The sequence below is a fragment of the Salvelinus sp. IW2-2015 genome, linkage group LG4p (genome assembly GCF_002910315.2).
Source record: "Salvelinus sp. IW2-2015 linkage group LG4p, ASM291031v2, whole genome shotgun sequence".
Classification (NCBI taxonomy): Eukaryota; Metazoa; Chordata; class Actinopteri; order Salmoniformes; family Salmonidae; genus Salvelinus; species Salvelinus sp. IW2-2015.
Window position 1 is genome coordinate 22,851,071 of NC_036841.1, and position 21,901 is coordinate 22,872,971.

Sequence of the window (21,901 nt, forward strand, 5' to 3'; positions counted from 1 at the left end):
CTGCCACAGTTCATTAACTCACAAAAACAAAAGAATCTGAAATAAATATTTGTAAAGTTGCTTTTCTATTTTATCACAATGTGTAAGCAACAGGGCTCATAACTGCATGCAGTCTCCTTCTGACATCTCTGGTAAATGACAATTAGAAGAGCATCATCACAGCAATTTCCCCACCTGATTATGCTGCCAATTGACAGCTGTTGTCATTTTGTGGCTAACATGAGCACATTATGTTGACAAGGGATAAMAGGAGGGTGAGCCCCAGTGTACAGGAGGGTGAGCCCCAGTTTACAGGAGGGTGAGCCCCAGTGTACAGGAGGAGGCTGCTGGAGGAGGGGAGGGAGGAGAGGATAAATCAACCTCTCAGGCCCTGTCTATATTGTCACTTCACATTGGTTACAACTCACATTCTGAAACTTGGTTTGTTGTTGTGCAGTATTTGAATAGGTTGATGGTCTAGTGCTGTGCTGTGGTGCTTGGTTGGTGGTTGTGCTAGTGCTTAGCGTTTGGTTGCACTCGGGTCTTACCTTGGTATCTGAGCAGGAAGGACCCAGGCTGGGCCTGTCTCTGGCTGTGGAAGTGGATGGTGATCTGGTTGCTCCAGCTGCGTACCACCAGGCCCTTCAACAGTATAGACTCGTTGGCCAGAACAGAGGGCTCCCCGCCCCCCACTTCCTCAAACGTCACCCTCTCCCCCTCCCACAGGCTCACGTTCATCACCTGCATGGACAAACACACACAGAGAGGACCAGTTCAATAAAGGACACACATCAATACATACAGGTACTTAGACTTGTAAAGAGGATGACAGAGAAATGTGGTCCGATGAAGCCACCTGCCTCCTTCACTGAGGTTTTACCATCATACGATGGCACCTAAGAGAAATGCCTCCATGTCACTCTGCAGAGTTTATTCTCATATAAAAATCCAGAGATATGTCTCAATGTCACTTCACTGAGTTTACTCTCATATAAAAACACTTAAAAGATATGCCTCCATGTCCCTCCATACAAAATCTTATCAACTACAGTACCTTCCCCCAGGAAGGGAAGAAACAGAAGTCAGTTTTCTGGGCTGTTAATCTAACATGGAAAAAGGAAAGACTGTATATATTAAATGACAGACAATTAACACAGAGTCCAATATATGTCAGAACCCATCAGCTGGAACTCCAGAGTATGATTGGTGAACGTTGGGTGACAGAAGATGGTTCCAGGCCTTGACCTGTGAAAGCTCTGTTCCAAAAGCGTAATAGACGTGTCAGATAGAAGGAGCAAAATGAAAAACAGCAGAACAAAAAACACCAAACTGCCCTAACGTGAATGAGAGACCAGATAAAAAGAGAAAGGGTGAGAGGTGCATGGTGCACTGTGTGGGGCCTCTAAGCTAGCACGAAATGATGAGGGGTCGTCTGACGGGTTTATTAAACACCTAACTATATCAAGTCTCTGTGATTGTGCTCTTATGAGGACAGTGCTGCTATAGCAACAACTGTCAACATTTTCCTCACACAATACCCCATAACGACAAAGCAAAAACTTGTTTTTAAATGTTTGCTCATTTAAAAAACAGAAATACCTTATTTACATAAGTATTCAGAACCTTTGCTATGAGACTCGAAATTGAGCTCAGGTGCACCCTGTTCCATTGATCATCCTTGAGATGTTTCTACAACTTGATTGGAGTCCACCTGTGGTAAATTCAGTTGATTGGACATGATTTGGAAAGGCACACACCTGTCTATATAAGGTCCCACAGTGACAGTGCATGTCTGAGCAAAAACCAAGCCATGAGGTCAAAGGAATTGTCCRTAGAGCTCCGAGACCGGATTGGCCGCCCGGCCAAACTGAGCAATCGGGGGAGAAGGGCCTTGGTCAGGGAGGTGACCAAGAAACCGATGGTCACTCTGACAGAGCTACAGAGTTCCTCTGTGGACTCCACCAATCAGGCCTTTATGGTAGAGTGGCCAGACAGGCACCTGATCGCCTGCTTGGAGTTTGCCAAAAAACACCTAAAGGACTCGGAAACAAGATTCTCTCATCTAATGAAACCAAGTTTGAACTCTTTGGCCTGAATGCCAAGCTTCACGTCTGGAGGAAACCTAAACCTAACAATGACCCTAAGCACAGTTTCAAGACAACGCAGGAGTGGCTTCGGGACAAGTCTCTGAATGTCCTTGAGTGGCCCAGCCAGAGCCCCGGTCTTGAACAAGATCGAACATCTCTGGAGAGACCTGAAAATGCTGTGCAGTGACGAGAGGTGAGAGGATCATACCCAAGAAGACTCAAGGCTGTAGTCGCTGCCGAAGGTGCTTCAACAAAGTACTGAGTAAAGGGTCTGGATACTTATGTAAATGTGGTATTTCATTTTTTTTTTTTTACATTTGCAAAATGTCTAAAACCTGTTTTAGTTTTGTAATTATGTGGTATTGTGTGTAGATTGATGAGGGGGGGGGGGGGAAATGTAATCAATTTTAGAATAAGGTTGTAACGTAACAAAATGTGGAAAAAGTCAAGGGGTCTGAATACTTTCCGAATGCACAACAACAAGTTGATGTAGTTTTAATTAACTCATGGCTACAGCATTGGACAAWAGTCCCATTAAACAAAGGTCATCACAACCTAATCACATTATCCTGAAATCCCCATGTCAATGGAATACTTCCAGAATACTGTTGGGATAATCCAGTTTGTGTTGGCATTAGTCCCGACTGTCTACCTAACACTGATCTAATCCCTGGATCAGCACACGTCTGTCTGACAACACGGACATGGTTTGTTTTGTTGATATGCAAACAGGCGGTCAACAGCACGTTAAGGTTAAAAGCATCATAATCCCTTAAAGTCGAATTACTACAATACTAATTAGGCTCCTCCCCCAGAGTAAACAACTATGTCCCAATCACAACATTCTGTGTTGCTTACTATATATTTAAAAGCAACACATGAAAATGAAATAACTCTAAATAATTCAAGTGACACTTTCCAATAAAATAAACACCAGATTTTGGAGAGCATGTGGGGGACGAGATGAATGCTTTCTGCTTTCTGTATCTCTCCGTGCAGCAAACCACTCCCCCTCTCCAGAGATTGCCCTTCTATCTCTACAGATGTAAGAAGGAACAGAGGGAGGAGGGAGGAATGAAAGAAAGAGAATAAAGGAGAAAGCTCCTCTAATTAGGTATCTCCGTTCCCTCCTTCAAATGGTCCCACGTTGTGTGAGTGTCTGTGAGAGTACTAGAGTATGTGGGCTGCTAGCTAATTATAGACAATGATTAAGTAGGGGGTAGGGAAGTGATAGAGCACCAGCACTAACATCTGGTCCAGACAGGAGAACTGGGCCATGAGGAGGAGAGGAGAGAGAAGAGAAGAGAGGAGAGGGAGGAGGAGATGGGAGGGGTGGGGAGATAAAGAGACAGTCAGGGCCATGGAGAGCCATGGTTCTGCTGGTTAATATTGAGGTATGTCTGTCTGGGCCACTTGACACAGTGACACCTGGTCCAACACTGGACACAAAACACACTGCTACACAACATACAGACCATATACAACACACATAATACCATACACAAAAGAACTAAGATTTGTGTAAATCACAAGGTACAAATCCTGGCACACACACTGAAAAAGGGATACTTTGTGTGATTTCCTGTGTGCATTCATATGCCTGTCCTTGAAATGGTCTGGCAAGGCTGTCACAGACGACAGTTGCTATTACATGAGACCTGAGGCCACTCAATGGTAAGAGAGAAGCAGTGATTAGCGCTAGGGGTCAGATTATTATATATATTTTTTAAATAACGTACCCAACGTAAACGGACATTTTCTCTGGCCCAGATCGTAGAATATGCATATAATTTACAGATTAGGATAGAAAACACTCCAAAGTTTCCAAAACTGTCAAAATATTGTCTGTGAGAAAAATAATACTTATTCTGCAAGCGAAATCCTGAGAAAAAGTAACCCGGAAGTGATTTCTTTTTTAAAAATCTTTGTTTCCTGGCCTGTCTAACCTCCATTTAAAGGGATATCAACCAGATTCTTTTTCCAMTGGCTTCCTCAGGCTGTGACCAGGCTTTAGACATAGTTTCAGGCTTTTATTTAGAAAAACTAGCGAGATGTTTCAAAAGAGGTCAGGTGTCCTCTGAATATTTCCTGCGCGCGCGGGAGGAGCTCACCATTTTCCTTTTCTCTCTTAATGAATAGGTTATGCTCCGGTTGAAATATTATCGATTATGTTTGTTAAAGACAACCTGAGGTTTGATTGTAAAAAAACATTTGAAATGTTTCTACGACCATTTCGGATACTTTTTGGGATTTGTCGAACGGAACACGGCTTTTGTTTTCTCAAAATAATGCGCAACCCAAATGGCGTTTTTTTGTGATAAAAGTAATATTTATCGAACAAAAAGAAGATTTGTTGTGTAACTGGGAGTCTCGTGAGTGGAAACGTCCGAAGATTATCTAAGGTAAGCGATTCATTTTATTGCTTTTCACACTTTCGTGACCATGCTAATTTGGGGCTAGCTGATGTAGCATTGAAAGCTACACTCACAAAATTTATTTCGCTGTAAAATATATTTTCAAAATCTGACACCATAGGTGGATTAACAACAAGCTAAGCTGTGTTTTGGTATATTTCACTTGTGATTGCATGATTATAAATATTTTTAGGAATATTTTTGAATTTGGCGCCCTGCAATTCAGCAGTTGTTTAGGAAAGTGAACCCGTATTCGGTATCCGTAGCGCAGAAAAGTTAAGCTCTTCCAGAGGAAATTGAACACAGTGTCACCCTGAGCCGAGTCTTTCTTCCTTAAAGCCTGTTTCTATTTGATGGCTGTGTAATCCTGGTTCAAGGGGCTGGTTGAATGCAAATCTGTTGAGGTTGTTCCTGCTGAGCCAAGGTCGGCTGAAGGTGAAGAGCTGAGTAGTTGTCTCCAGAGAGAAGAGATTACAGTATGTGGAAGCAAACTGGACAGCAGGGACCAAACTATACTGAACAAAAAAAAATATGCAACAATTTCAACAACTTCACTAAGTTACAGTTCATATAAAAAATCTGTCAACTGAAATAAATTCATTAGTAATCTATGGATTTCACATGACTGGGCAGGGCCACTGAGGAGCAAGGCCCAGCCAATCAGAATGAGTTTCCCCCCACAAAAGGGCTTTATTACAGACAGAAATACTCCTCAGCTTCAGATGATCCCACAGGTGAAGAAGCAGGATGTGAAGGTCCTGGGCTGGCGTGGTTACATGTGGTCTGTGGTTGTGAGGCCGGTTGGACGTACTGCCAAATTCTCGAAAACAACAGTGTAGGCGGCTTATGGTAGAGAAATGAACATTTAATCCTCTGGCAACAGCTCTGGTTGACATTCCTGCAGTCAGCATGCCAATTTGCATACTCCCTCAAAACTTGAGACATCTGTGGCATTGTGTTGTGTGACAAAACTGGACATTTTAGAATGACCTTTAATTTCACCAGCACAAGGTGCATCTGTGTAATTATCCTGCTGTTTAATCGCTTCTTGATATGCCACACCTGTCAAGTGGATAGATTATCTTGGCAAATGAGAAATTCTCACCAACAGGGATGAAATAACATGTTTGCACAAAATCTGAGAGAAATAAGCAGGGTTTTTTTGCGTATGGAACATTTCGGGGAGGGGAAATCCAGTGGCCTCAAAAGACTCAGGTCCAGGCTCAGACAACTCCTACTGAATGTATCCTATCAGCTAGCTTTCCCATCCCACMGAGGGTATAAGAGCAACGAGGGTAAAAAAACCACAGGCTAAGCTTCACTCATCCTCCTAAGAGATGGAACATTCACACGCTTTCCGCGTCTGCACTTATCTCATTTTAACATTCACCTCAGCCGTTTCGATCTCATTATCACCACAATTCCTACACGCCTGTCGGAAAATTGGTTTTATGCAGCACGCCTGAATTAAGCAGGGAAATTATAGACAAGGGACAAAAAGTCGTAGGGCAAGGAAAAGCCAGCAACAACGTGAAAATAAGAGTTAGGTTATATGGAGTGAATGGAAATCATTTGTAGCCATGCTGTGAGAGGACTATCGTAATAAACTCAGTATACCAAACATTAAGAACACCTTCCTAATATTAAGTTGCACCCCCTTTTGTCATCAGAACAGCCTCAATTCGTCGGGGCATGGACTACAAGGTGTCGAAAGCGTTCCACAGGGATGCTGGCCCATATTGATTCCAATGCTTCCCACAGTTGTGCCAAGTTGTCTGGATGTCCTTTGGGTGGTGGACCATTCTTGATAGACAAGGGAAAACTGCTGCTTATGGAAAACCCAGCAGCGTCGCCTGGTACCTACTACCATACCCCGTTCAAAGGCACTTAAATATTTTGTCTTGGTGATTCACCCTCTGAATGACACACATACACAATCCATGTCTCAATTGTCTTAAGTCTTAAAAATCCTTATTTAACCGGTCTCCTACCCTTCATCTAAACTGATTGAAATGGATTTAACAGGTGCCATCAATAAGGGATCATATCTTTCACCTTGATTCACCTTGTCAGTCTATGTCATGGAAAGAGCAGGTGTACCTAATAAATATGGAATACTTTATATTCAGTGTGACAGCATTTCAGTGGCAAATGTTGTTTCATGTAATAGATGTCCAATAATCCACCTCTGTTCCACACAGAAACTTTTCATTGAAAGTTGCTTTTTCTGTATGAAGTACATGTACTGTAGTGGTAAATCTGCATCTCCTCTACACTATTATTTAGAAGGTGGAGAGTAGAGCATCAGAAAAGCATTAGCTGTCCACTTATTCTCATTGTTGGCCTGTGTTACTGATGTTAATAGCTGCTGTTTCCAGATCTCATTGTCCAAATGAGCTGAATTAAGAGGACAACATTCTGATCGAACATTAGAACAACTCCTGACAGGGAGGAAGGAGCCTACGGCAGTATTTATTAACATTGTGTTACATTGATCCTGTTAGTCATCCAACTGAAACACTCTGGAAGCCAACTCTGCTTCCAAATTCTCCATCTTTCTCTCTCCCTCCCTTATTTCTTTCCTTTCTTTCTCTATGTCCTCCTTGTTCTGTCTCTAAATATCAGAAGACCTCTTGAATCCCTTTCTGATCTCTTAATTCATCGACTCTGTCTCTTTGTTGTTATGTCCTCTCTGAAAATCGTCTGTTAAGTCTCCAACAAGGTGACGTGGGAGAGGTAGGTACAGGAGAGTGAGAGGAGCTGCCTTGCAGACTGAATCCAAGACAGGTGAGCAGGCTGATGATACCCACCAACACTGACTCCTTGACCAGGAAAAAATGCATCTTAAAAAAAACCACCAGAAAGGATTCTAAAGTGCTGTACTGCACTCTCCACATCTAAAAGCCCTGCCTCAGTCACATTGGTGAACTTCAAATCCTCTCCCAACAATAGCAAAGTACAAAAGAGGCAAACAGAGTGCAAAAGGAGAGATGAGTAATGGACTTTCCCTCCTTCCCTCTCTTCTTTCCTTCATTTCACACTCCCTCTATGACTCTCTGACTATCAGCCATGGCACTGGAGATTGGCCTGTGTGGCAGCAGGTGTGACTGTGACTATAGCCACTTCCAGTGAGTGGCTGTGGTGTCGTGAGTGTCACCATGTGGGAGCAGTCACCGGTCAGTCATCTCATCTACTGCCTGATCCTGTCAGTGTCTGCCTGGAGACAGCAGGTGCACATCACAAAATGAGAGGAAACTCAGAATGTGAACTAACATGGCTGCCATCACTGCCACTTGTCCCGCTGAGTTAAGTGTTAGGGATAGAAATAAATAATGCTGAAAATAACCAGCACTTCACTCTGAGTCAGAGGACATTACAGTCTTGTAAGGACCTTTGTTGGCTTAGCTGGAAAGCCCACATTCACAAACTGGGTGTCTGAGAGACTTTTTAAGTATCTGGGCTGCTGTTGGGCTGAAACAGACTATAGATTGTGATTCAAATCCCCTCTTGTCTCAGTGAGGAAAGAGCAGTGAGAGAACAACAGTCAACGTAGTCACAGCGAGTTATTCACACCGTCACCCAGGTGGTGCAAAGTACCGGTGCTCAGTAGTGCTGACAAGACAAACAAGCACAGTGAGATCACTGAGAGCTGGGCTTTCTCACTGCCACTAAGTGCATCTCCTTGTTTCTCTTTCCCCCAGTGTTGTATTCACAGAGCCCATGTGGAATCTGCTAATTGCACTTCTCCCAGCTCCTCTGTGGAACCATGGAGGGCCTAACAGGCATCAGTCAGCCCACAACAGGAGGAGAACATACACTGTGACAAAGGAAAAACACAAGGGGCATGGTCCAGAGAGAGGAGGGGAGAGGAGGGGAGAGGCGAGGGGAGGAGAGAGAGGCTGTCAGAGAGAGGAGGAGAGGAGGGGAGAGGCGAGGGGAGGAGAAGGAGAGGCCTGGTCCAGAGAGAGGAGAGGAGGGGAGAGGCGAGGGGGGAGAGGAGAGGCCTGGTCCAGAGAGGAGGAGAGGAGGGGAGAGGCGAGTGGAGGAGAGGAGAGGCCTGGTCCAGAGAGAGGAGAGGAGGGGAGAGGCGAGGGGAGAGGAGAGGAGAGGGAGGGAGAGGCGAGGGAGGAGAGGAGAGGCCTGGTCCAGAGAGAGGAGAGAGGAGGGAGAGGCGAGGGGAGGAGAGGAGAGGCTGGTCAGATGAGAGGAGGGGAGAGGCGAGGGGAGGAGAGGAGAGAGGAGGGGAGAGGCGAGGGGAGGAGAGGAGAGGCCTCTGTGACACCAGCTTCTCCAAAATCTGGATTGAAGTAGAAATTATGTTTTATAGGATGTGGAGGTGTGGAGGCAGCTGTTTGACAGCTTTTTCTACCTGAGCTGAAACACCAGAGCCATTGTGGAGCAGACATTTCAGGGATAGAAATATTGTTTTGACACACACCACACATGCTACTCCTAAGACTGGGTTATTGTACAGTACATATTACTGGTGAGCACTCAGTGCTGAAGATACTGCTCTCTCCCACAGATGATGACAGGTCATTAACAGGCCCTTGTTTTTACTTACCTCCAGCTCCCTAGTTATGATTGAGTTGTGGACTACCTATCAGGAGATGAGAGTGGATTGGGCCAGGGTATTGATTCTTGTCCCTCCAGCAGTAAAAGGTCTGAGCCGTGTGCTTTAGTGTACTGGGAGTCAGTGCGTCTGGCTAAGAACAGCTAAAGCCCTGTAGGCTAGAGCCTGAACTCTACTGCTGTTCAGTCAGGGAGGGAGCCAATGTGCAAATAGCACGTTGCAGGCGACTGAACGCTGCATGCCTCCTCTTCCCCTCTGACACACCGTAACCTAAAAAATGTGTCAAAGGTTCAGGACACACGTCATGTTTATGGTATTAAGGATCTACATGCAATATGTAGCCTACATGTTCCAGTTGTGTGTGGCTCATGGCTGAGAGTGATTAATCAATGATCCTCTGCTCCCAGGTTTATGTAATCTTCTGCAGTCTTTGGCGCACGTATGTCATTTCACTACGAAGTGTGTGCACAGTGGATAATTATTTTGCATATGAGAGAAACAAATCCTCGACTCACACAGAGAGAAAATGGAGAAACAAATGTGTTTGAACATGTATATATTTTCTAGCAATTTTGTTGTAGCCCTAATTGTAAAGTATGTCAAGATGTCAATAGTTCCATATATTTAAATATGCCATATCATCCCAGACAGTCACTCTTTAGTGAAGCACTCTTCCTCAGCCCTCCAAACAGTATCAGGGTGACACTTCTTACCGAATATTGAATTGACAGACTGCGCCACCCTTTGTTAAATTGTCCAAGCAGTGACCAATGCATCCCAATCAATCTCTGCCATCAACCCAGACAGAGACTGCAGATAGAACTGTACTTTATTGAACTGTGCCGAGGTCCACTTAAGCCAGAGTAGTTGGGAATATTGACCCATCAGTCGATACTCTTCAGTTCTACCCACCATGGCTTCAGTGAGCTGCTTAAAGGTCCTCTCTCACCACTTGCACACTTCTGGAGTGGACAGAACTACTGGGCTGGACATGTTTTAGCTTGGCCTACAGTGCACTGATCTATGAACTGACACAGCCATGTGGGACTACAGCGGAAAGTGAATCAATCCTGACTATCCTACTTTCACATGACAACACTGTTGGGTGGTTAACAGAGGGTCTCTGACTTTCAACCACCTCCCACTCCTCCTCCCAGACTGCAGCTTAAACACACTGTATATAACGGCACATGGTAAACCTGATGGGTCTTGCCTTTGTGTGGAGTTGTGAGGGTGGTACTGTATACTATATAGACTTGGGGAGTTTGAGAGCTAGAAACACTTTTCAAGCAAATGTCTCTCTCCGTTGTCGTGGTAATTTCCTGTATTACTCAATAATAAGAGCCAACCACACACAAGTCAGAGTTATATTATAAAGTCCATCTTTAATAATATATGAGCTTCACCATAGCCCTTTTTGACTCTCAGATCAATTCAGTGTCTATAAATGAATTCTCTGAGAGTCTACAAAACAATTCTTAGTATCATTTATAGCCAAGATACACCCCTCTCAACTTACAAAGAACCTTTTACTTGAAAGAGGAGTATCCCATAGCTAGATAGCATTAGCTATAAATTATCGTTCAGTTTGGTCTCCTAAGACGAGGTTTCAATCTCATGCTTGGTACCAAAACATTGCCTCATCCAATGGCATATATCAATTGTCAATTATAGATACTCCCATCTAAAATACACCCCCTCCTGGATAAGCTCAGAAAAGACAGTGAGCCTCTTAGGTCATATACTAGGTCAAGATAAGGGCAACCTCAGAGGGGACATACAATGGTTCCAGACACTGCCATACTCCTTCCCCCAATGAGAAAAGTAGGGAGTGACTGGCGGACAGACATTGTATGAGATAACTAACTGGTTCCCCATTAATAACGCCATCCCTTCACATGGTTTAGGAATAGTTACAGACACATTCCCATAAGAAGACAATGTTCCATTCTGTCCTCCTCCCCTTCTGATATTCTGCATAGCACCACATGGTTTAACAGATACATTGACATATGAAGACAAGCCTGACCTCTCCCCTCTCTGGGCCCCAAGTGACTAAGCCCTAGCTCAGAAGGGAAAATGCACTGCCAACCCTATAGTCCAAAGGGAACCATTCTAATGACAAGTATCTCACAAGCATATGATGAAAATAACATCTTATCTATCTATGTTACCTAACTAATTATGATTCAGCCACGACACCGTCCCTCCCTTCCTCTGCCCTGAGGCAGGGCCGGAGCAGTAAATACTGGAGACCCTTTGGTCTGATGGAGCAGTGGACTAGGCAGGTGTGGGCCGTAGACCTCAAAGCAGGGCAAATAAACAAATGCTGCTCAAGGAATAGTCCACATCAGTCTTTATCTTCTTGCCTACATCAAGGCAACCATTTAAATCCAGCTTACGCTAAACTGAATGATAGACTGGAGTTGTTAAGACCCACATTCTACAAAGCCCCCTGGTCTAGAGAAGTCCTTTGAAGTAGATTAATCCAAAAGATTTCCAGATAAAAGGAATTATCAACCCAGTCTTTTAGAAACAGGATGACACCACCTGAAGTGTAGAGGGGTGAAAGGGGTGTAGAGGGGTGTAGACTGAGTGTAGTGGGGTGTAAAGAGGTGTAGAGGGTTGTAGAGGGGCGTAGGGGGCGTAGAGGGGCATAGGGGAGGTGTAGATGGGCGTAGAGGGGCGTTGAGGGGTGATCCACGCATTGTCTGAATGCCACATTATTTAGTCAATCAACCTGAGGGTAAGGTATCTTTAACGAAGTTAAGAGGAGCTGTGGAGACATTTTAACAGGAAGGCATTAAAAGAGTCTCGTAAACAAGCAAAAAGACTGGACATAATCCATAAGTAATTCATTAAGAGAAGAAGCTTCCTTACATCTAAGTCACATTGAATAATTCAAGACGAGGAGATCAGAGAAGAGAGACGTATACTGAGTGGAAAAAACATTAGGAACAAAAGATTTAAGTGCCTTTGAACGGGGTACGGTAGGTAGTAGGTACCAGGCACACCGATTTTAGTGTGTCAAGAACTGCAACACTGCTGGGATTTCCACACTCAACAGTTTTCCCTTGTCTATCAAGAATGGTCCACCACCCAAAGGACATCCAGACAACTTGGCACAACTGTGGGAAGCATTGGAGTCAACATGGGCCAGCATCCCTGTGGAACGTTTTAGACACCTTGTAGAGTCCATGCCCCAAATAATTGAGGCTGTTCTGAGGGCAAAACGGGGTGCAACTCAATATTAGGAATGTTTTTACACTCATTTTATGTACACTCAGGGTATACATGTGCTGCTGTCCCGGGTGTTAGCAAGCGCAGGCAGGCAATGATAGGAAGAACAGTGGAGAGGAAGATAGTTCACCTCTCTCCACCCTCCTCCTCCTCATTTTCTGGTCTTTCACAGAAGACACGGAGCAGCTGGGATACATCATTGAGAATGATTTGCGGTACATATTAATTTCATCCAAAATATATTAGATCAAGCATCTGGAAGAGCAGTGGGGTAATGGCTATTGTATATTTTATGAGAGAAAGAAGATGAGCTGGAGAAGTAATCATGTGGATGAGGGGCTTCAGGTGGAGGTAGATTCCCTGTTTAAATCACTGTGTCAGCTTCCAAAGGTCAGTCGCTGCACAATAACAGTAAATACCTTGGAACTGAGTGAACATCATCATAATTTTGAAGCACTAGTGTGGTATTGCCCGTGAGCCAAAATTGCCATTTTGGATGTTGCATTTGGGTATCTGATGTAATTTCTCGACAGGATGTGTCAGTCTTGTGTGTTCCTATGTTTAATCCACCATATTTTTATAGACAATCACTGTTTTTGATGTACAAAATTAACACGCTTCTGGCAATAATAGTGGCGATCTGACCTGTATCTCTACTCCATAGCCCGTGTAGACCGTGACGGTGTAGGTGCAGTCCACAGAGGAGTAGTAATGAGAGCTGGACGGCTGGGGCGTCTCTATGTAGCCCTCTGGTGCTGTCAGGTTGAAGATACAGGGAACTGCAAGGACAGAAGGAAAAACATTGAAGACCAGTGACACCCCTTCATTAACTGGCATGGGGTGGAGCAAGCTGGAGAAGGCTGCCCAGAACAGAGTTTGATGGAGAGGAGTCGTCAATGGCCTATGCTCCCAAAGGAGCGATTGGCCTAAGTAAGTAAGACTAACCCTCCCTGATCCCTCCCTGGTCCCATTCTCTCACTCACTCACACCAGCCCCCCTACGTTAATAGTGTTTCAAGGTTTTCAAATTTTCTGCCCGAATCAACAGAGGCCCTCTCACTCTATCCTCTTTGGTTGTGTGGCTCGAGGGACAGATCAGTTGGAGGGAATAACCACAGACAATTTTCTGGTCGCCTTGAGGTGTTTCCGCTCGACAGCTTTATTTGATTTCTGTCTTCCTAGTTTCCTCCAGAGATAGGGATGACAACAGGAAGTTACTGTGTGCTTGTATGTAGGTGCGTGTGTTAGGTGCTTGTATAGGCGTGTGTGTGTGAATGCCTATGTGTGTGTGCCTATGTGTGTGTGTGTGTGTGCTGTGTGTGTGTGTGTGCGTGTTGTGTGTTGTGTGCCTGTGTGTGTGGTGGGTGTGTGAGCTGTGGTGTTTGTGTTGTGTGTGTGTGTGTGTGTGTGTGTGTGTACCTATGTGTGTGTGTGTGTCTCAGACATATTGGGAGATTTCCCCATCCTGCCCTTCATTAGTTGTGAAGGGGTCCCTGTGGGTAAAGCACAAATGAAGCAAAGCCTGTGTCTGGAGCGTTCCACTCTAAGATTCCAACCTAGATTTAGGAATAGATGTAACATAGTAAACGTAAATCTGTCTCTCTCCAGTGGTTATGATATGTTACGTTTCGTATGGTATGTATTCATTTGTGGATGTCCATCCTCCAATATGTATGACATGTTGCAAATTACAATACGTATGATATGTTACTAATTGCAATTTGTACAATAATGTTATGAATTTGCAATACTTGGCAAATGTTAGCTAGATGGCTAATGCGTACGTTAACTAGGTGGCTAACGTTAGCTAGGCTGGGGTTAGGGATATATTTTAAGGGTTAGGGTTAGGTTAAGGTTAGGGGAAGGGTTGACTAACATGCTAAGTAGTTGCAAATAGCTAAAAAGTGGTAAGTAAAAAGTTGCAAAGCTGCTAATTTCCTAAAATGTTGAAGTTGTCAGTGATGAGATTTGAACATGCAACCTTTGGGTTGCTAGAAGTTCATGTTATGCTTCAACGCATCGACTCCAATCAAACACCCTCCTTTTGTTTTTTGCCTTAGGTAACCCTTTCCCTTCCCTTCTGTCTTATGTAACCATACCAAACGTAACATATCATAATAATTTGAGTGTCCTGTATTTACATTTACTATGTTACGTCTATCTAGTCTATGAGACCAGGCTGAAAATTCTCCTTCACTCCCACCATAACACAAATGTGTCTCAATATCTCATGTTTGCAATCTGGTTTCCACTCTTGATTGAGTGTGAGAGGAGCAGGAATACTGATGTTGTAATTAATTTAAGCCCCTTGGCTGTTTAGATATGTGAGCTGCAAACAGAGAGGATTGAGAGTGTGAGCACAGTGGTGTCTCAGACAGACAGACACAGAGCTGCTGTGTTGGAGAGAGTGAAATTCAGCCACTTTACAACCCACCAAGGCCCAGGATTATCTCTAAAACTGTATAATGAGAATCTGAGCATGCTGTTCATTATACAGTATCTTCACAATGAAGACAGAATCATGGAAACTGGTGTTAGGTGTGGTGCAGGATATTGTATTTGACAGTAATTCGTACACTGTATGTCTCTGGTTAAGAGTAGGTGATCATTAGAAGTGTGTAGCTACATGGCTGTGTTACATTACCTGGGTTGGGCAGGCTGGTGGTGATGGTGGTGGTTGTGGTCGTAGTGGTCTCATCATCCACATCACCAGATACTGCAGAAGTGTCCATCGCTGCACCATCACTGGCATGGCTCATGTTGTGTTCTGCTGACTTCCCTTTATCCTTCTCTGGGGGAGTCATGGTGGATGGGGAAGGGACCTCAGAGTGCCTGTCACCCATAGGAGCAGGCAGGTTGTGGGTGTTTGAGTGGGGAGGAAGGGCAGAGGTGTGCATGACAGGAGTGGTCAGGGTATCCATGGCATCAGCTTCTTCCTCTGTCCTCCCCCTGCTATTGGTCAACGCCCCTCTCTGAGTCACAGAGACACGCCCCCCTGGAACAGAGCTACCCTGTGTTGCCAACGGTGACGTGGCTGTTGCCACAGTGGTAGTGGTTGAGGCAACATCGGAGAAAGCCAGCGCTTCCTTGTGTGGCACTGTGTGAGTGGAGGAGGGGTCTCTGGCAAAGTGGGGACCTGATGGTGGCATAGTGGGGTGGGTATCCACACCCCCACTGTCCTCAAAGAAATGCCGCTGTCCTTGGAGGGACTCCTGAAGGAGGAAGCCTTTGTAGAGAGTGTGATGGTTGGGGACATTCAGGGGAGGGGCGGTTGTCACTAGGGGGATCCCTCTGTCAGTGTCCCGTGTGTTGGGATACGGGCTGGGGCCTCCACCCTCAGACTGTCCCCTCTGTGTGACGGACGTCCCATCCTCAGAATAGGAGCCTGGAACAACACAGACAGAACACATACAGTGAGTTCCAAAAGTATTGGGACAGCATGGTGGTAGAAATTACAAACTTTGTTATGCACATGCGCTGTATGAGCCTTGAATCTGTACATTTCCACTGTCTGTTTCTCTCATGTAAGAAGAAGCCAGTGTTTTTCCTCTCTTGTTTTTAAGTAACTTGGTCACGTAACCAAAGACAAAGAGCCTCTGAGAGCGACCACAGTTTTTGAGTCCATCTTGTTATTTTCGTATCTTTCAAGGGCACAGCTGTGTGGAGACATGAAGAGATCAGAGGCTAGCTTGAGCTGCAGCGACAATTCTATCAGCAGAAAGAAGTAATAAAACTGACGTTCTTATTTGTTTGTACACTATGTTCCCATCGTGATCTCACACACCTGCTAAACTGCCACGTAGACAAAGGTTATAAAAGCTGAGACCCAACTCTTGTTTGTTGGGCTCTTAACTCCGCACTGTTGAGTGGATTGTTAACTTCTTATGGCTGCAGTGGCAGTATTGAGTAGCTTGGATGAAAAGGTGCCCAGAGTAAACTGCCTGCTCCTCAGTCCCAGTTGCTAATATATGCATATTATTATTAGTTTTGGATAGAAAACACTCTGAAGTTTCTAAAACTGTTTGAATGATGTCTGTGAGTATAACAGAACTCCTATGGCAGGCAAAAACCTGAGAAAAAAATCCAACCAGGAAGTGGGAAATCTGAGGTTTGTAGGTTTTCAACTCATCGCCTATCAAATACACAGTGGGATATGGGTCAGTTTGCACTTCCTGCGGCTTCCACTAGATATCAACAGTCGTTAGAACCTTGTCTGATGCTTCTACTGTGAAGTGGGGCCGAAGGAGAGAGGAATGAGTAAGATCTGCCATGAACTGACCATGCTCTGACCATGCGCGTTCACATGAGAGGGAGCTCTGTTCCATCGCACTTCTGAAGTCAATGGAATTCTCCAGTTGGAACATTATTGAAGATTTATGTTAAAAACATCCTAAAGATTGATTCAATACATCATTTGACATGTTTCTACTGACTGTTACGGAACTTTTTGACATTTTGTCTGCTTTCAGTGAACACGCTTCGTGACTTTGGATTTGTTTACCAAACACGCTAACAAAAGTAGCTATTTTGACATAAATGATGGACATTACTGAACAAAATGAACATTTCTTGTGGAAGTGGGAGTCCTGGGAGTGCATTCCGACGAAGATCAGCAAAGGTAAGTGAAGATTTATAATGCTATTTATGACTTTGTTGACTCCACAATTTGGCGGGTAACTGTATGGCTTCCTTTTGTGGCTGAACGCTGTTCTCAGATTATTGAATATTGTGCTTTTCCCGTAAAGCTTTTTTGAAATCTGACACAGCGGTTGCATTAAGAACAAGTCTTTCATTAAAGTTTATGATGAGTATTTCTGTTATTTGATGTGGCTCTCTGCAATTTCTCCGGATATTTTGAAGGCATTTCTGAACATGGCGCCAATGTAAACTGAGGTTTTTGGATATAAATATGATGAAGATCATCAAAGGTTAGTGATTCATTTTATCTCTATTTCTGCTTTTTGTGACCCTGTCTTTGGCTGGAAAAATGGCTGTGTTTTTCTGTGATTTTGCGGTGACCTAACATAATCGTTTGTGGTGCTTTCGCTGTAAAGCCTTTTTGAAATCGGACACTGTGGTGGGATTAACAAGAAGTGTATCTTTAAAATGGTGTGAAATACTTGTATGCTTGAGGAATTTTAATTATGAGATTTCTGTTGTTTGAATTTGGCGCCCTGCACTTTCACTGGCTGTTGTCATATCGATCCCGTTAACGGGATTGCAGCCATAAGAAGTTTTAACTGCTCCAGATTTGCATATCTTATGATAAGAAGTTGTTGTTTGAACAATCTACAGTCTCTTCCTTTCTGGTTAGAATTTCCACAACAATTCTTGGCTACGAGGATGGGATGGCTGACTCTGTTTGCTGATCGTTCCCGGGGACACCAAGGTTAACAGCGCGCAGGGGCTGCATTAGACGTAGCTCAGGGAGCCCACACTCCGCCTGAGTCGAGCAGAAGGGACCCCCCTTCAACCTGCCAGTGAGCGTCAGTGGACGGATACGCCACCCCAAACAATAGAATGAAGGGTGGAGCAACTTAAGTGCACGTTAAAACATAGATATTGTCTTTGTGACAGAATACTCTACTGTGTGCAGAGGAGAATTCACTGTGTGTGAGTTTTCACTATGTGTGAAGAAGACCATGTCTTAGTGCAAGGAGGGCTCTACTGTGTCTGGAGAAAACCCTGTTTTATAGCAGAGATATTCCCGGGTAAATGCACATTATTGGGAACAAAACCCTGTGTTACATAGACAAGCAAAAACATATTTTTCAGAACAAGTGCCTATTTTTTTCTAACCAATTCTTAGAAAAGGAAGTCGTTCCTAAACAAATATTGTTGTTTATTTTTGTTTTTGAGCATGTGTGTGTAGACAGAGTTTTCCACAATGGGAGCCAAGAGCAGCAAGGGAGAGCCTTGCCTGTCTGACCTGCTGACTGGAGGTMATGGCAGGTAAGTGGGGCAGGGACATTCTGGAACAGGTACCGCTCAGGCACAAGATAGAAGATTTTCCCTTGAAAGGTGCATTAAGCAGCAGAATGTAGGAAGAAGTTGCAGGATTTTGAGACAACCAAGAATGGCAAAGCAAATAGGATAGATTGGGATGATTTCAGGAAATGGGAAAGAGAAGCAGAACACAGGACTAATAGGAAAGTTAAAGGCATAATGGTACAAGAAAGTAAGAAAGAAGGATAGATGGAATCAATAAGAGAAAAATAAGAAATAGGGATGACGACGACAATGATTTTCCACCCACATATTCCACCCCTGTTTCTCCTGCACCTCCCCAGCCAGTGCCTCCTGTTCCTGCTCYGGCCCTAGCTCCAACGGTCCAACCGCCTATCTATCCTGACCTGAACCTGATTGACTTGGGGGTAGGGGCCAGTTCCCAACAAACAACAAGAATTGGCCCAAAAGGGGACCCGACATAACCTTTCTCATCCAGGCACCCCTGGTAACATTCCCAAATCCACAACCTCGACCAGCTCCTGATGATCCTGGTCATGCTGATTGGCACCCAGAGGTCAACATCCAGAAGACAAGACAAGATGAAGGAGATTGCCAAGGACCTCCCTCACCCCACCAAGGACGCAGGTGATTTCACCACACAGCTGCTTAATCTGGTCAAGCTGTACAAAGCATCTACAGCTGAGGTTGCCCACATCTGCCGCATCAAGATGGGACTGTGATGGGCAGACGTGGAAGGAAGATTCGATGAGAACCACCTCTGGGGTGAGAATGGAGCCTATCAGGCTCAACTGACTTAACCGTATTAAAGAACATTACCCAGCTATGACTGGCCAAAGGCCAAATATGTTTCTAAATCATTCTACATTAATGTGGATGCTACCATGATTACGGATAATCCTGAATAGTGATGAGTGAGAAAGTTACAGAGACATAAACATCATCCCCCCTCCTGTTATTGTAATGGTGAGAGGTTAGCATGTCTTGGGGGTATGAAATTTGTGCATCTGTAACTTTCTCACTCATAATTTTTCACGATTCATTCAGGACTAGACGTAATCATGGGAGAATCCATGTGTTTAGAAACATATTCTAATTTGAAATGACACAATACATTATTTACCATTTCTATTGGGCACAAAATACATCTGAAACACAACCACAACAAATGCATACCACAAATTGAACTGAACTGACTGACTATATTTATATACCCTCTTTTCTATGACGTGTAAAAAATAAAATACATTTAAAAAAGCACAATGTACACATTTCTTCTTACAGGAGCAGCATGAGTTTTGTAAAATAATCCACTCCTTGGCTGGTATTAAATAAATCCACACTCGGTATGGCAATGACATGTGAAAGCTGTTGCCAGGGGAGAGAAGACTGGAAATACACACACAGAGATTGTAGGTACTGTAGATCCTTAAAAGTAAAACATCTTAAACAATACTGCATTTCAAATACTAATAGTATTGTTAAAATTAAATTAGTATTTGAGGCTTTACATCAAATGTCTGACTGATAATAGGGTCTCAGAATCAGATCTACAATAAGAATTTGCAGTAGTACTATCAAAGACAAATGTATTTGAAGAGGTAGCAAACAGCATACTGTAAGGATCAGATGGTATTACCATAGATATATATGGAATAACCTGTATAACCACAGGGTATTTGTTATAAACCCTCTGCACATCTCCCTCTTTCCCCCTTTCTCCTTTCCCTTTGTCAGAAGCCAATACTTCAGGAGACACAGGCACAGAGAGATTCACAGAGAAGGGAATAAGCTTCAGCGGTACTTTGATGTTTATCATTTTAGTTTTCTAAAGGCACCGCCAGAAAAAAAATAGGCTTATCTTGAATAAACCATGAATTCAATATAAACTCCATTGATTAAAGTTCTGAGAAACTTTAACATCGTGGCTATGAGGTCTGGGCTCAAGGCTTCACAAAACACGGAAGCAAAACTCCTTCTTAGGGAGGCACGGTCAATCCAGTTGAAAGAAATCCAGTAGATTCCTTTTGAAAGAAAAGACCAATACTCTTGCATTTTATTTTGAAACTACATTATGCGCACGCACACACGCACACACATTGACTGAAAGTTGGCTACATCATCTCTACGCCGTACCATGAATAATTGAACACCATGGTGTTATTTTAATCTGAGTAGCCTGGGTCTCCCTTGGTTCTGGGCCTGGGCCTGGGCCTGGGTGAGGATCTTAAAGCTGAATAGTGCTCTCGCTCTTGAATCAACAGTAGTACACAGGGGAATGTGTTCAGACCAGAGGTTGGAACCGGTTCAGGGAACAGAACCGAAAACCGGAAAATAACGAGATTTTCAGAAGAGGGAAAGAAAGTGATCTATATGGCTCCGGAACAGAACTGTTATTTTAAAAGCATGGGAACCGGTTAATAACGTTATTTTACGTTCCGGGCATTTTTTTCCAGTCCCACTAAAAAAGCAACGAAGCACCTATGCAAAGCCCTCCCTCTGTCGACCAGAACTTCTTCCAGCGTCTACCTACCAGCTGAAAATCTTTGCCAGTGTGTGCATGTAGGCTACCTGCCCCTCCCCCTTCGAAGCATAGCTGCAGCATGAAGTTACAAGCATGATTCAGAAGATAGGGAGAGAGATTTTTTATTAGAGATTAATGGATTAACTTTTTCAATGCTAGCTAGATATACTATAGTTATCACATTTSACATTGGATTTTTAAAACTTCTTAAGGCTAGGGGGCAGTATTCGGAAGTTTGGATGACTGACGTGCCCAAGGTAAACTGCCTGGTACTCAGGCCCAGAAGCTGGGAAATGCATATAATTGGTAGCATTGGGTAGATAACACTCTGAAGTTTCTAAAACCGTTAAAATAAAGTCTGTGAGTATAACAGAACTGATATGGCAGATGAAGAACCGAGGAGAATCCATCCRGAATTATTTTTTTTGATGTCACAGGCCACTCCAATGCTTGTCTATGGGATATTCAAAGAAATTCCTCACAGATTGCAGTTCCTATGGCTTCCACTAGATGTCAACAGTCTTTAGAAAGGGTTTCAGGCTTGTTTTTTGAAAAATGAGCTAGTAGTTGTAGTTTTTCAAGGTGGCTCTCATTTGGACTGTAGTCTTGTGGCACGCGTGGATGAAGGCGCGCAYTTCGCTATTTATCTCCGGTATATTCCGTCTTAAATTGTATAATTTTTTTTACATATTAGGGTACCTGAGGATTGATTAGAAACGTTGTTTGACTTGTWTGGACGAAGTTTACCGGTAACTTTTGGGATTCCTTTGTCTGCATGTTGAACGAGTGGAACTGAATTGATTACTGAATCAAACACGCCAACTAAACTGACTTTTTGGGGATATTAAGAAGGACTTTATCGAACAAAACAACTATTTGTTGTGTAGCTGGGACCCTTGGGATTGCAAACAGAGGAAGATCTTCAAAGGTAAGTGATTTATTTTATCGCTATTTCTGATTTTTGTGACGTCTCTGCTGGTGTTGCGAGGCGCTGTCCTCAGATAATCGCATGGTAAAGCCTTTTTGAAATCTGACAATGCGGTTGGATTAACAAGAAGTTAAGCTTTTAAACAATGTAAGACACTTGTATTTTCATGAATGTTTAATATTACGATTTT

The 21,901-nt window shown here is 43.7% G+C and overlaps 1 protein-coding gene across 1 annotated transcript in view; it reads right to left on the reverse strand.

The window, feature by feature from the left end:
- LOC111957924 (seizure protein 6 homolog) overlaps nucleotides 1-21,901 on the reverse strand; it is a 119,713-nt gene that overhangs the window by 37,447 nt on the left and 60,365 nt on the right. Inside the window, exons 2-4 of the mRNA XM_070436973.1 lie at nucleotides 14,937-15,677; nucleotides 12,939-13,072; nucleotides 528-720 (exon numbers count right to left, since the gene is read on the reverse strand). Coding sequence (XP_070293074.1) covers nucleotides 528-720; nucleotides 12,939-13,072; nucleotides 14,937-15,677 — 1,068 coding nt within the window. The remainder of the gene's footprint in view (nucleotides 1-527; nucleotides 721-12,938; nucleotides 13,073-14,936; nucleotides 15,678-21,901) is intronic.